Source organism: Lotus japonicus, chromosome 1, assembly GCF_012489685.1.
Source record: "Lotus japonicus ecotype B-129 chromosome 1, LjGifu_v1.2".
Lineage (NCBI taxonomy): Eukaryota > Viridiplantae > Streptophyta > Magnoliopsida > Fabales > Fabaceae > Lotus > Lotus japonicus.
In genome coordinates, this window is record NC_080041.1 from 15854050 (window position 1) to 15867155 (window position 13106).

The window sequence follows — 13106 nt, forward strand, 5'->3', positions numbered from 1 at the left end:
GGCGTTGCTTAAAGCTCAAAGCTAAGCAACGTTCCTTAAATAAGCAACGTTCCTTAATTTGCTGCCTGGCCCCATTCAGCAACAAAATTCTAGTTAAAAGAAGAGGGAAGCAAAGATCAACGAAGAGGCAGAATTCAACAGTGCAAGGAAATCCATAAAATAGTCCAACAGAAGCAAAAATATCCAAAATTTCGAAATATATTACACAAGAGGAATGAAGATGAAACAATAAGAGATTTAAAATACAAATTGTTGAAACAAATAAAAAAAATTACACAAAATACAATGTAAAGATGATGATGACAGCTTCACTCTGTGATGGCGCCGGAGATGGCAGCTTGCATGTCACTTGACAGTGGAGAGGATATATGATCTGATGACTGGAACCTCCGATCTCCGATCTGGAACTTGCATGTCCTCTGAACCTGGGTTTTTGCTAACTCTGGGTTGGGAACGAAGAAGAGGCTCGACCTGTGATGGGGGCGAACAGAGAAGAGGAGGCTCGATCCGTGAAGAGGAAGAGTGAGAAAGAAAGAGAGAAGGCTTCGATCGGAGGAAGGGTGATGACTGATGAGAGAAAGTGAGGAATGTGTGAGAGAGGAACGACTGAGTGAATGAATGGTGAGGATTAGTAATCATTTGGTTTTAGGTTTAATTTGGGCATAAAAGAATGGTTTTTTTGTGGGAGAAACGGTAATGGACTTTTTTAGTGAATGTGTTAATGGATTTTGGCCCAAATTAAGAAAAAAAGAATCAGATAAATTGAATATTGTACCAAAAAAAAAAAAAAGATAAGTTGAAATATATAGTTTTTTTAAAATCAAATTGAAATATATAGTCAGTTTGTTATATTTTTTTTAAACCGTTTTGTTATATTTGAAAAAAGAAATTGAATTTGTTATGCTGTTATAATTTTTTTTGATACGTCAGAAATTATGCTGTTATAATTTGAGCATGATTTAGAAATATGTTAATTGAAAAATTAGATAATATAACTTAAATACAATATTGTTATAAATGTTTAAATTTAAATCATGCTTGGTGGAACTAAAAAAATATAAATATATGGGGTATAGTATGACTCAACTAAAAGTAAAATAAGCAACTGTGACTGGAGTGAAATTTGCATGGGTTGCTTATGAGTTGCTTAAATCATATGTGACAGTTTAACCCCACCAAAATGGAGTTTAAGCAATCCAACTAGCAACCTTGCATTGGAGATGCTTTTATGAATGAATGCCTTTGAGTTTTTTCAGTTTGGTTTCACATGAATTGTAAGTCCTCTAATCTGTAAATTGTATGCTTCTCTCCTCTCCCTTTATCTCTTTTATTCTTTACATGAATTGTAAGTCCAATGATGCAGTAATCGAACATGTGAGTGGTTCTTCAATTAGATTTTTTTCTTAGTAGTCTACCTTTACCTCTAACTATAAGGTTGTCCTGCATCTGTTTCACTCTTCTTATTAAGTCTTCACATGTGACTAATCACTCTAAGAGGGATTCTTCTAACTCCTCAATAGATGCTAGAATACTTACATTTGTTTCCCTCTTCTTCCTTTTACTCTTTTTTTTTTATATGTATTTGTGGATATATTATGCTAGATGCTAGTCTTCCAATGTTGTAGTTACTATGCTGCAATTTTTATTACATTCATTTGTAGTCATGCCAATCAATATGTCATGGATTAGGAAACCGCAAAATACGGATGAATATGTTGATGGGTTTACTAAATTTTTGGACTTTGCGTTTATGTAAAATTGTGTGTCGTGGGGGCTGTAAAATTGTGTGTCCATGTTCAAATTGTGGTTGCAAGAAGTGGAAAACAAGGGATATAGTTCAAGAGCACTTAACTTGTAGACCTTTCTCTCAAAATTTCAAATTTTTGAATTGGTATGGTGAAGGATCAAACATATATAATTGAATCTGGGGCTTTTGAACAAACACATGCCGTAGAAGATATTTTGTAGCCTCAAGATCCAATAGAAAACATGATAAATGAGGCATTTGGGTTTGTTGGGCAGAATGTCAATGAGCTCGGTGAGACTTCTGAGCATTTTGATGAATTGGATGACAAGATGTGTGATGGAGATAATGCAGATTTTTATGAATTGAGCTCATTCTTCCAACAATTACCAAAACTTTAAGTCCCTTAGATCTTGATAAGCTTCAGGAATCATTCTCACTCTTTGTCAATTAGAAATGTTATTCCATCATTTATTCTTTAAAAAATAATGTTCACTTGACTACTCATCTAGTTTGTGATGCAAAATATGGAGGCCCAGTGCACTATCACCGGATCTATCCTATTGAAATGTATTCATCTTATTATTTGAGGTTATTCTTTAAGGAAAATCTATTTTCCCTTCCAATTTACTAATTCTCAATCTTTCGCTCATGTATTAAAGTAGCGGGTGCTTTCTCAACCTTTAACTTGTCTACTATGGAGAAAACTCAAGCACATCGATATGTGTTATTTAATAGTCCTCAAGTTAAGCCTTACATAGAGTGAATAATATTCCAGTGTTATATCTTGTGCAAACTCTAAATCACCTCTTATTAAATTGTTATATTGATTGCAATTGTTTACAAAGTGAATTTAAGGATCATTTGTGGAGGCGATCAACGGGACGAATGCGTACATCTGTAGAGATAGATAGGATTGTTAATAAAGACCTCATGGATTGGTTTCCCCGAAGGGTACGTTGAAAGGTGTAATAAAATTGGGATGAAATTTTAAATTTGAATAAACTATTATGACATTCATTCATTTTTGTTTTAGATTATGGCTATGTTTGGCATGCTATTTCAGCTAGCTTATAGCTTATTTGACTAGTTTAAAGCTTATTTGACTAGCTTAAAAGCTCTATAAAAATGTTTGGTGAAGGAGCTTATTTCAGTAGCTTAAAGCTTAAAGCTTATAGCTTATTAAATATATTCTCATTTTTATCCTTACTATTTTATCAAAATTTCACCTTTAGCCTTATATGTTTTCTACTAAACCTATTTACCTACCATTTTCCGATGTACAAAAAAAAACTTATTTATTTATCAGTTATCACACTTGTCTCATATGTACATCGTTCCCGCACAGAAATAATTACTACTTCAGAATAAAATAAATAATTTTATATTATAAATTACAATTTATTTGTTTTATTCTATTTAATTTAATAAAAATATAGAAAAGTAAATAAGTAAAAATTAATATTATATTTTTAAGATGATAAATAATTTGAGTGAAATTTAAAAATTTATAATAATTTTAATATTAATATCATATAGGTATTAATGTGAAAATAAAGTAATGTTAAATATAAAAAAAATTATACAAGTATGTCATTTTATGTCATTTTACAATTTCAGCTTGTTCAACAACTAGTTTTACCAAACACTTTTGTTCAAATTACGTAGCTTTTCAGCTATCAGCTATCAGCTTTCAGCTAGCTTATCAGCTTTCAGCTTTCAGCTATCAGCTAGCTTTTCAGCTTTCAGCTAGCTTATCAGCTAAACGTGTCAAGCATAGCCTATGAACCTAGACATTTCGAGTACTATCTCCCATGATCTCAAGTTTCTTGCTAAAGGCCCAACCTTACAAGCCAAAAGATTTTATGCACTCAATATTAATGGGTTCAAATTCCGAACAGTGACTAGAGAGTAAGAGTTGAAAATCCAAAATAGTTGAGTTTTTATAACTTCTTCAACATCATGTGGTGCTAGTAATTCTGATAGAAGTATTAGGGAAGCAAATTTGTCATATTATGGCATATCAGAAGATATCATTGAGCTTAATTACTATGGTCGGTTTAGGGTCACTCTATTCAAATGTAAGTTGGCTAATACCACTAGCGATAGGGGATTTAGAAAGGATGTATGTGGCTTTACTTCTGTCAAATTTTCAAGATCAATGCATATGGGTGATCGTAAAGCACATGAACCGTACATTGAAGCTTTACATGCTCAAATGGTCTATTATGTGAATGATGAGATAAATAAAGACTGGAATGTTGTTGTCCACATGAATCAAAGATATTTGTATGATATGGGAGAACAAGAAGTTAAAGAAGATTGTGGGAACGTGTCATACCTAGAACAAGACCTTGATCAATTTTCTAAAGACAATGATGATCTGCATCTGCTAAGGGAGGATATAGTTGACGATTTACTAAGTGAAGGGGACGCTAATGAGATATTAGAAGATCACCATATCTCAGAGTAATGTCAATCGAATTAATTAGTTTTTTGTGTTATTCTTGGTCTCAATTCCATATCTTAATGAAGTTTTTTTTATCATGATGTGATGAGATAAGAAAGAAAAAAGTGAATATTTACACACCATTTTCAGCCATATCCAAAGAGATATAAGAATATAAGAGGAACAAATAAAAAATATTAAATAATAAGTAAAGAAGAGAGATATAAGAATAAAAAATAGTTTTAATTAATATAAAAAAAATAGTTTTGATAATTTTTAATGCATATATATATATATATTAATATTTATCTGTATGCGTAATGTATTATTATCATGGGGAGTGTGGAAGTGGTGGAATAATATAGTGCTTGATCATCACCCTTGGCCTCTTAACGTCGCTTGGCGTAACATGTGTCACGAGTATGATAATTTTTTGCATGCTCTCCAACCTGATGAACTCTACACTGGAGCGGGCCTCCTCAATAATGTTTGGCGTCCTCCAGCTGATGATTTTGTTAAACTCAACACATATGGCAGTTATAGTGAAGCTGCAAATTGCATGGGTGGTGGGGGTTTGCTGCGAGACAAGCTGGTTGCTGGCTAGCGGGTTTTACTTCCTTGGCTCACGGTGGTGGCGCCTTTCCAACGGAAGCCCTGGCTTTATGTGATGGTCTGTTAATGGCGTGGGAGCACGGGTATAAACAAGTAGCTTGTGATATAGATTGAGAGGATTTAGTCACAATCCTGGACCGTGCCCATCAGGAACTTGTTCTTCACCATCCTCAGGTTCTTGTGCTCAAGGAAATCATGACAATTATGGCTTGCGATTGGAGAATGACCGTTAATTGAGTGCATCGTGATGGTAATGCCGTTGCGAATTGACTTGCTAAACATGGCCATAACCTCTTGGCTCCGGGTGTCCACTCCATTAGTCAGCCGGAGAGTGAGCTTCAACTTCTCCTGCTGAAGGATTCTCTTGTTGTGCCCTAGTTTCCTTTCGCTTGTTTGTTAATTTTCCGATGTATCAAAACAAATTGTATTATTATCAATAATTACTAATTTTTCCATATGGATTAATATTCCATATTCATAAATATATTGAATTACTCCTTTGTTTCAATATAAATGTCCACTTAGCTAGAGAAGATGCACAGATATCAAGAAATACAATCAATTCTATTAACTTTTTAAAACATAATATATATTTTCATATTTTACCCTTTAAAGTGTGTTATTATCTCTCATCATTTATTCTTCTTATAGAGGCATTATATAGAAAAACATCAATGAATACTTCATCGGAATTTTAAGTGGACAATTATTATGAAACAAATATATTTTTCTCTAAATGGACAGTTATTTTAAAACGGGGGGAGTAACTAATATTAAAACGGAAAAATTGAGAAATTTAATAATAATAGTAATAATTTCTTATATAACGTAGGTTTTAACCAACATAATATACGACAATAAAAAATTACAGCAAAAATCACGTCGGTATTGACCGATGTTATTAGCAAGTTGAAAATCGATATGAATATATTGTTGCGTTTTCAACCATCGTTAATTCCAAATCATGCTGACATTTTATTTCTTGCACAATACGTGGGTTGATGTGGCGGTTTCTGTTAACCATCATTTTATACCAAACGTCGGAGGTATTTACGCGGGTTATCAAAATTGACATTTATGTAGTTTACAAAATTTAACCACCACAATTGACACATTTTTTTAGTGAAATGACTCAAACTGCCGGTATGCTTTCCGGCTCGCAACGACTCAAACGGGCGGGGGCTATCTATTTGCTTGCAATGCAAGCTGCACAATGAAGTACCGCATGAGTGGACATATAAGAATCCAAATCTGCTGAATCAGTCATGTTATGATCTTCTACACCCTAGGTCTTTCTGTTCCTTTATTTGAGAAAGAGTTTGTTAAAAAAAAATAGAAAGAGCTACCTTCCCTTTCTTTATACATAAATAATGTTTATACCTTAGCAACCCCTGGGCCGGGGGGGTTTCCTCCCCCACATGGCCTCTCTATGATCTTTTGTTAGAGTCCTTTTTCTCAATGATTCCCCCTTTTTCCTTTTTTACATCTTCGCCTCTTCTAGCCACTGCCTACCTTGATCCTCTCCTCCAAGTCCAACCCTCTTTGTTTCTCTCTTGTCACCACCACTCACATGGGGCTTTGACTAGTGGTTTTATGTGGAGCTCATAGTGTAATGACAAATTCAAAGGTTTTAGTTTCTATGAAGCATGTTAGCACAGCTATCATAATGTTAGAATATCATTAGCAAGGAAGAAAAACGTTGCAAATGGAATTAACAAGACAAAGATTCAGACCATCTTGATCTTCCATTTCTAATCCGAATTTCCAATATTTTATTGTTGGTGGTGATGAATAATTTTCCTTTGCTTATCCATTGAGGTTTACAATGTATTAAGTGAATTGAAGCAAAAAGACTTACATTGTGTCTTTGTGCTGCTTTGGAGATGTAAATACTCATGTTAACACTATTTTTTAAACACTCTTTTATTAGTTGAAAATTATGAATCTCACTAAATTGGAAGTGAGACCATATTTTTTATAGATTCAACATCAATTTCAACCAATTAATTATAGTGTTGAAAAAAAGTGTTAAAGCTAGTGTTAATATTAATTTTTCTTATTTGGTTGCTCTTTAATATTTTTTTTTACATAAACTTTGTACGATTTGAATATTCTTCATTTGTAAGTGTTTGGCTTTTTATAATAATGTAAAAAAAGAATAATTAGTAAAAAGGGATCAAAAAATAAATTTAGGCTTATGGGTTTGATTAGGTGGAATGGTGACGTGGCAGGGGTAATTAGCATTCGCAGAAAAAGTTGGGAATACTGACTATCTTTACCACGTCACCATTTCACTACACAAAACTGCCCAAAAAAGGCCAAATTTAATTTTTAGACCCATTTTTACTAAATTTTTCCACATTATTAAAAATAAAAAACCTAAGTATTTTGCCTATGACTTATATCTTGATCTTACCAAACTATAATGACAAAAACAAAAGCAATGTTAAATTCTAAAAGTGGCCACCCAAATAGGTGAAAAACTTAAGTGCCCATCCAAATTAGTGAAAAACTTTCTCTTCTCTCTATTAAATTTCTTCTTCAATTCCAGCCATCCAAAGGTTTAAGCAGAAAAAACTTTAATGTTACATATAAACTCTCTCTTTTTTTTTTGAAAGTATATAAACTCTCTCTCTACAAGGACGTTTTTTTATTAATTCATTTAGACAAGCCCTATTTCAAAAGCAAAAACAGCAATATTTTATTTTTTGGTTAACACCGACCGTTTGCTTAAAAAATCGTGAAGATTCCTTGCAGGTATTTTTTTATCTAAAGATTTTATGTAAGCTGAGTGTATAAAGTCACATCATAGTTAGATAAGGTTCAAAATAAATAATTTAATTTATGAAGATTCCTTGCCAGTTTTAATTTTTGTCTAAGACTTTAATAAAAGCCGAACATAAGTCACACTAACAACAAATAAGATGTTTCTGTCACTTCCCTAAAAAAAAGATGCTTCTGTCACTATTTATGACTCACATACCTACTTGCAAATTGCAATAATAAAAAAATATATGCGTATTTGGATGAACATTGTATGAATTAATTGTGAATACAAATACAAAATTAATTATAATAAAAGTGTTTCAAAAAAAGTAATTTATATTTAGATATTATCATGAGAATAACTATTTTTTTAAATTACATTATCAAATCTTATCATGAAATCTTACAATTGATTAGATTAATAACAAACAATTATAATTTATAGTTTTATTTTAAAATTAATTTTATTTTATAGTTAAAACTTAAAACTAATTCTAAAATAAGTCGCTCGTAGCCCACCAGCAACCATCAGTCGTTGATAGATTTGGTGTGAAGCTCGAAGCAATCCTGCTGAACCGCTGGTTCTATAGTGTGTTTTTCTTCTTTTACTTCCTCCGTTCCTAAATAACTGACACTATTTCTAGTTGAATTTTGTTCCTAATTATCTGCCACTTTACAAAGTTCAAGAGAACATTAATTATATTTTACCAATTGTACCCTTCATTTATTTGTGGTAGAAAAGTTGAAAAGTTAGAGTTAATATGAAAGATAAAGTGTATAGTGGGAAGTTAGATTGTAATTTTAATAAAACAAGAACATTAATTGTTATTTCTTAATACTTGTGCAACAAACTTTAAGTGCGTTATTTAGGAACGGATAGAGTATTAATTTTCTGATAGAGAAAAAAAAAGTTATAACATATTTAAAAATTAATTTTAATTTATGACACACAAAATTTGCTAGATATAGTTATTAACTTATTATTACTAGTATGGATAATGTCATGATCCAAAACAATAGAGCGGGCCCCACTCTCACGGTTTTTGTGAGATCTGAGGAACAGTTCAAGTGTTTGTCAGTGTTCACAGGACAGTGCTTAGCCATTGTATTTGGACGCCGCTCTCACTCTCACCCACAAAAATTCTCAACCCTCAATTCACTTTCTGGTACTCTCTCCTTTTCTCTCATCAAGTTTCAATTTTTCACACTTCCATTTTTCTCTTAGTTTTTGATTTTTGCATGCACAATCTTCTGTTTTTATCCATTTTTCTATGATATTTGCATCCTTATTTGTTTGTGTACTGTGGCTCTTGGATTTGCATGGTTGTTACATGAAGGATCTGAGCTTTTTTGAGCTCTGATTCTGAAAAATCTGACTGGAGAATCAGGTTGATATGTTTGTTCTTTTGGGTGATCATTAAGTCTTATGGGTCCATGCTTAGTTGTTTAAATTTAATTTATAGAGATCAAATCAGGGTTTTGAAATGAAAAATGAAGGATTTTTTTGTGTGGATTTGATTTTAGTTTATTGATGTTTTGTTGATGCTGATGTCTGTGGGGCTGTGGTGTGTGGTGATGAACTAATTTGATTGTTTTGGTTTCTGGGGACCAGTTTGGTTTAACTGAGCTTGATATTATCCATGAAGCATTAATGATCACTGAATAAAAAAAAAGAGGAGAGTGAGAGGTGCAATTAATTAGGGGATAGGAATCCTTAGCTTCTGCTTCTGCTTCTGTTCATTTTTTTTTTTAATTTATACTTTTGACATCTTTTCAGCTTCTGATACTTGTGACTTGGAGGTGATGTTCTCTTGCATCCCTCACTTTTCAAGTTTGAGGTTTTTTTTAATGAATCAACAGATTTCTTATATTTAGACAATTGGAGCAGAGATTCCTTTCATCTTCTTTTGCACTTGGAAATATTATTATTTGTGGGAATCTTTGTGGTTTATGGGTATTTTTGAGCCATTTCTTGGACTTTATGAATTGGGTTATTAGCTGTACAATCTTTTGAAATGCTTGTACTTAAGTACTAATTGGTTTTATAGCATGTTAGGAAACTCCACACCCAGCCAGAATCGATTGTCATGTATAACTAGAATGCAAAGCTACTATTTGTTGCTTCTACTATAGGAGAAATGATTCTGGACTTGCAAAAACATATCCAAAGTCCAAACATACTCTTAGCCTCTCTCTTTCTCTCTCCTGTTGATAGCTACATGTTCTCTGAGCATCATAATAAAAAAGATATAAATTTGGCACAGTTATGCAATTTACTATGAGCCCTTATCACTAGAAGCAACTCGGATGCAACAGTAACTATTACACAACTGATTGTGGTGAAGACTACTAAGTGAAACCGATACATATACTGGGTTTTTTGGCATCTGCATGATGTTTTCTTAAATTGGTGCAGTCTAGCTTTTTTGCAATCTGATATTAGTATATTGCAACACTGGTCAAGTTTTATTTTATGAGATCATTAGTATATTTTTTTTTGGGGTTGATGACTTGACAAGGTATGCAGTATCAGAGTCTAATTTAAATAATAGATTCTGTGGCTACAAAACCACTTCTTTTCCCTAGTGAATTGACTTATATGCCTATACTTGGTTCCTGACTTCCTGTGCCCTGTGTGCAATTCTTTGTAGAGCTCAAAGCTTATCACTTTTTCTCCCATGAATATATGCATTCATAGACTTAACCTAATTATATTTCTGTATAATGAATTCTAAGAGGTACTATCTGGTTATTAGACAATCAACATGCAAGGAGGAATGAGAGCAATCTTCTCACGTGGGAATGTCATTAAGAATGCTGTTCTGCAACAAGTTCGCATGGTGAACCCCCTACTGAAGCCAGTTGCCTTTTCAAGATATGAGTCTGTTTCACCTGCTCGTATTGAGGAGCATGGTTTTGAGAGCACCACAATTGCAGACATCTTGAAAGCAAAAGGTAAAGGCGCTGATGGCTCCTGGCTTTGGTGCACCACAGAGGATACTGTTTATGAAGCTGTTAAATCGGTAATGCATATTTGATTTTATTGCAATTGGTTTTGCAAAAAAGTTATAGGTACGTTTACATGGGATTAATGCATTTCACTTAATTGACATCCATTACAGATGACCCAGAACAATGTTGGAGCATTGGTTGTTGTGAAACCTGCTGAGGAGAAGTCAATTGCAGGAATTATAACAGAAAGAGGTACCTGCTAAGGATGCAAACTTTTATTTTGCGGAACTGTTATATGTTGTCTAATGGAAATTTACTTATATTTTACAAAATGTTGACTTCTGTTGGTTCTTTTTTTCTTTTTCAAAAAGGAAAAAAAAAAACCTTCTGGGGAATAATGATGACTATATCATATATTGAAATGGATTTAGGACATGTAATTGGATCAAGAACAGTGGAGATAAATGAATGGTATAATTGAGTTAATGATGCTGGGGAATAATTTGCATGAGTCCTTTAATCTAAAGGAATTTAAAAGAGACATTTCCTCTTAAAACTAAGCGGTGTGTATGAAAAGAGTTTTTGTGAGGAATTAAAATGTCAATGTGCTATATCTTTAAAACGTGAAAATGCGTAGTAGTCAACTGAAATTTTTTCTGTTATAAAAAAAAAAGAAATATGGAGGGGGGAAACTAATTTCTCTCTTTCATCCCTTGCTCACTCATAACCTTTCCTCCTAAGACTTGAAGTCCCTATAATTCTTTAAAGATTTAGACAGAAAGACCTTTCAATAACAAAAGGATAGATGATGTTCACTCAGTGGTGCTTTTGGCATTTATGAATATGCCTCTTGTGTTGAAAGACCTGTGTGTACTTTGATGAGACTGAATGATTTATATTGAAGAAGCAATTGTCTAACTAGCTAAGGGTCCAGCAAATGACACGGCATAATATTGTGGAGGATGATTGTATGAGTTTTATCAAAATATACTTGGATGCAATTAAATGGTAGTGCTCTATGCAGATTATTTTTGTCACTGGGTCATTTATGTTCTTCTTTTTATGACATCTTGTTACACAGATTACCTGAGGAAGATCATTGTGCAGGGAAGATCATCCAAGTCCACCAAGGTTGGAGATATTATGACTGAAGAGGTATGACCGTAGTACTTGTTTTATAGGGAAACCTCTTTTGCATGTCTGCATTTTGTGCTATATAAGTTAAGACAATTAAATGGTTCCCCTAGTTATAGCATGTTTGGGTCAGCTTTTTTTTTCCTTCTCAATCAATCTTGATTCACCGAAGCTACTCACAGAAGTTTCTCCTCAATCGTTTTTGCTTTAAAATCAATTATAGAAGAATTTTTAAACATGCACTTGTGGTGCCCCAGACCAATTGCCTGAGTATTATTTGTTTGTGTTGAATAATTTGAATGCAAAATTCAGCAGTCGTAGGTGCTGCTATTTGAGCAGGGTACTAGTACTTAGGGGTAACACAAAAATCTCCAACACATTTGCACATTGTCAATTTCAACATTCATGATACTTTTCCTAAAATTTGGATGTGGTGGCTGCAGAACAAACTTATCACTGTCACCCCGGATACCAGAGTTCTACGAGCAATGCAACTGATGACTGGTATTTATTTATGAGCTTTTTGCATCATTAAGAGGGAAAGATTAAATGATATCAAATAACCTGGCATGAGCTTGTAACTCATGTCTTTCCCATATTTTGGTTTTTCAGATAACAGAATCAGACACATTCCTGTCATTGATGGAAAGGGGATGTTAGGCATGGTGTCCATTGGGGATGTGGTTCGTGCGGTCGTCAGTGAGCATCGTCAGGAGCTTGACCGCTTGAATGCTTTTATACAGGGCGGTTATTAGTCTGTATGATGATATGATGATGAAAACCCCCTCAAGGGCACTCAAGCTGAGTTTGATCATGTAATAAGCTTGAGTGCTTGTAAATATGTTTTGGTCAGAGACCGTGTTTCCTGTTCGGTTTGTTCGGATTTCAGTTTTATGAACATCATTTAACTCATGGAGTAGCTTGTTAATAATAACAAACAACTGGATGCAGTTTGAATGTCTGTTCTATTTCGTACTTCTGTTGCTTTACATTGTGCTTTAACTTCCACGGTTTGCAAATGATGGCTGTTGTGTTGCAATTCATGTTACTATGAAGCAATTGAAGATGCAACTTTTTGAATTATATAGAAGCAAGCGTTTTGAATTATTCAGAATGAAAGCATATAGTGCGTAGTGTGTGTCTATATATAGATAAATAGATAGGGAGATGTCAATGTACTCCCACTATCGATCTCTTTTAAAAGAGTACATTAGCATCACACACCTTTTTATTTAGTAAAAAGACACCACTTTCACTCTTTAAATACACAACTTGGGCTATGTTTTTATTTTTCTGGATGCAAACTGAAAGTCAATTCATCCCAATGGACCACGAAAGCTCCTATAATGTTCAACAATTGGTAATGTGTAATAATGCTTTTGAATATGTGTTAATTGGAGTGAACTAAAAAATAAATGCTTCATTATTCTTATGGTTTCTATAGTTTAA

At 33.3% G+C, this 13106-nt stretch overlaps 1 protein-coding gene across 3 annotated transcripts; it reads left to right on the forward strand.

Moving 5' to 3' along the window:
- The first annotated feature begins 8579 nt into the window (after positions 1-8579).
- On the forward strand, positions 8580-12618 carry LOC130733838 (CBS domain-containing protein CBSX3, mitochondrial). 3 transcript variants are annotated; one of them, XM_057586114.1, is made up of 6 exons: positions 8580-8737; positions 10328-10594; positions 10694-10775; positions 11605-11678; positions 12101-12161; positions 12270-12618. In XM_057586114.1, exons 2-6 carry the CDS (start codon positions 10337-10339, stop codon positions 12410-12412), a joined length of 618 nt encoding a protein of 205 aa, XP_057442097.1. In that variant the 5' UTR covers positions 8580-8737; positions 10328-10336; the 3' UTR covers positions 12413-12618. The 3 variants fall into 3 exon arrangements, with proteins under 3 accessions (XP_057442097.1, XP_057442098.1, XP_057442099.1); XM_057586115.1 differs by having other exon boundaries at positions 8585-8737; positions 10308-10594; XM_057586116.1 differs by lacking the exon at positions 8580-8737 and adding an exon at positions 8763-8959.
- Positions 12619-13106: the final 488 nt, after the last annotated feature.